This window comes from Mus pahari, chromosome 18 (assembly GCF_900095145.1).
Source record: "Mus pahari chromosome 18, PAHARI_EIJ_v1.1, whole genome shotgun sequence".
NCBI lineage: Eukaryota > Metazoa > Chordata > Mammalia > Rodentia > Muridae > Mus > Mus pahari.
This window is the reverse complement of record NC_034607.1, coordinates 34,489,043-34,490,443: the sequence shown is the minus strand read 5'-3', so window position 1 is coordinate 34,490,443 and position 1,401 is coordinate 34,489,043. Positions and strand designations below refer to the sequence as shown.

At 47.8% G+C, this 1,401-nt stretch overlaps 1 protein-coding gene across 4 annotated transcripts in view; it reads left to right on the top strand.

Annotated features, from left to right (window-relative positions):
- Arhgap28 (Rho GTPase activating protein 28) overlaps positions 1–1,401 on the top strand; it is a 154,194-nt gene that overhangs the window by 97,173 nt on the left and 55,620 nt on the right. For all 4 annotated transcript variants that reach the window (XM_021217921.2, XM_029531603.1, XM_029531605.1 and 1 more), the window contains exon 2: positions 941–1,155. In XM_021217921.2, the coding sequence (XP_021073580.1) occupies positions 941–1,155 (215 nt within the window). The remainder of the gene's footprint in view (positions 1–940; positions 1,156–1,401) is intronic.

The following is a 1,401-nucleotide window of genomic DNA, read 5'->3' as shown; positions in this document are numbered from 1 at the left end:
CAGATGGTTGTGAGCCACCATGTGGTTGCTGGGAATTGAACTCAGGACCTTTGGAAGAGCAGTCAGTGCTCTTAACCACTGAGCCATCTCTCCAGCCCCGAGATGCCCTTCCTGTTACACTCCCCACACCTGGGCATTGAATCCAGAACCTCACACGTGCCAGGTAGATACTCTCTCTACCTCTGTATATACAACCTCTGTATAGTACTGTTCTACATACCCACACATTATATCTATTTGCCCACTAATGACCACGTTCTATAAACAGGAGTCTACAGAGACCTCTCTGATTACCCGTTTTCAGTTTTTCTTTCTTTCTTTCTTTCTTTCTTTCTTTCTTTCTTTCTTTCTTTCTTTCTTTCTTTCTTTCTTTCTTTCTTTCTTTTTTTTTTTTAAGGTATATTCCAGAAGTGGGATTGCTGGATTATATAGCAGTAGATCTTTTAAGCAACATTTTTTGAGGGACTATAGTACTGCTTCCCTCTGTGTTTCCATTGTACACGAGGCTCCCGTCTCTGTAAGCCTCACCAGTCCTTCATACTTCCTATCTAACCTGACGGGCGGGCGTGAGCAGCGAAGTCTTTACCTCCTCTGACCATCATGTAAGGAAGGCACTTTACTGAAACAAGCTTTAGCTGGACGTGTTTCTCACAGATTTAATGTGTGAAAATTATTTTTAAATTTTAATTTGAATATCTTGTTAATGTTCATGTCACTATACAGACTCATTATGAAATATGGGGGTGGGGGTGGGCGCAGAATCCCCACTGAATGGTGCTCTCCCTACGGCAGTAACTGCTTTTTGTTGACTTTGAGCTAAGGTGTGTCTGGTGCCTGTTCGCGTGTGAGTATGTGTCCATACGTGTGGGCGCGTGCGTGCTCGGCTTTACACAGCTTCACACAGGCACCCAGTTTCATTCAAATGTTGCTCTTTCCTCAGAAAATCCATTCCTCGCTGCCGACGAATCAACAGGATGCTCTCCAATGAATCCCTGCATCCTCCCTCCTTTAGTCGCTCCAACTCTCAGGCCTCCGTCGACAGCAGCACATCCGTGGAGGAGTTCCTGCGGGAAATCGAGAGTATCAAAGAGAGCAGCGTGGGGGTGCAGGAGGAGCAGCCACCCACAGCTGCTGCTGAAGTCAAGCCCTTGGATGGTAAGGGGGTGGGGCTGGACTTGCTCCGTGGCTTTCCCTCCTCCTTTCAGAGCAGAAGTCGGGGGCTACCTGACCTGTGGCCTGTAATCAGTAGACTTAGTTGCCGAGCTGAGGGGAGGGCAGATCTCAAAACCATCCAGGCAAGAGCCCTTGGTCCTCCCTGCTTGGGGGTAGTGCTCCCTTGGGTTGGATTCTTTTACTTCAAACAGACCGGGCACGCATGCTGATGCTCCTGACATTTACATC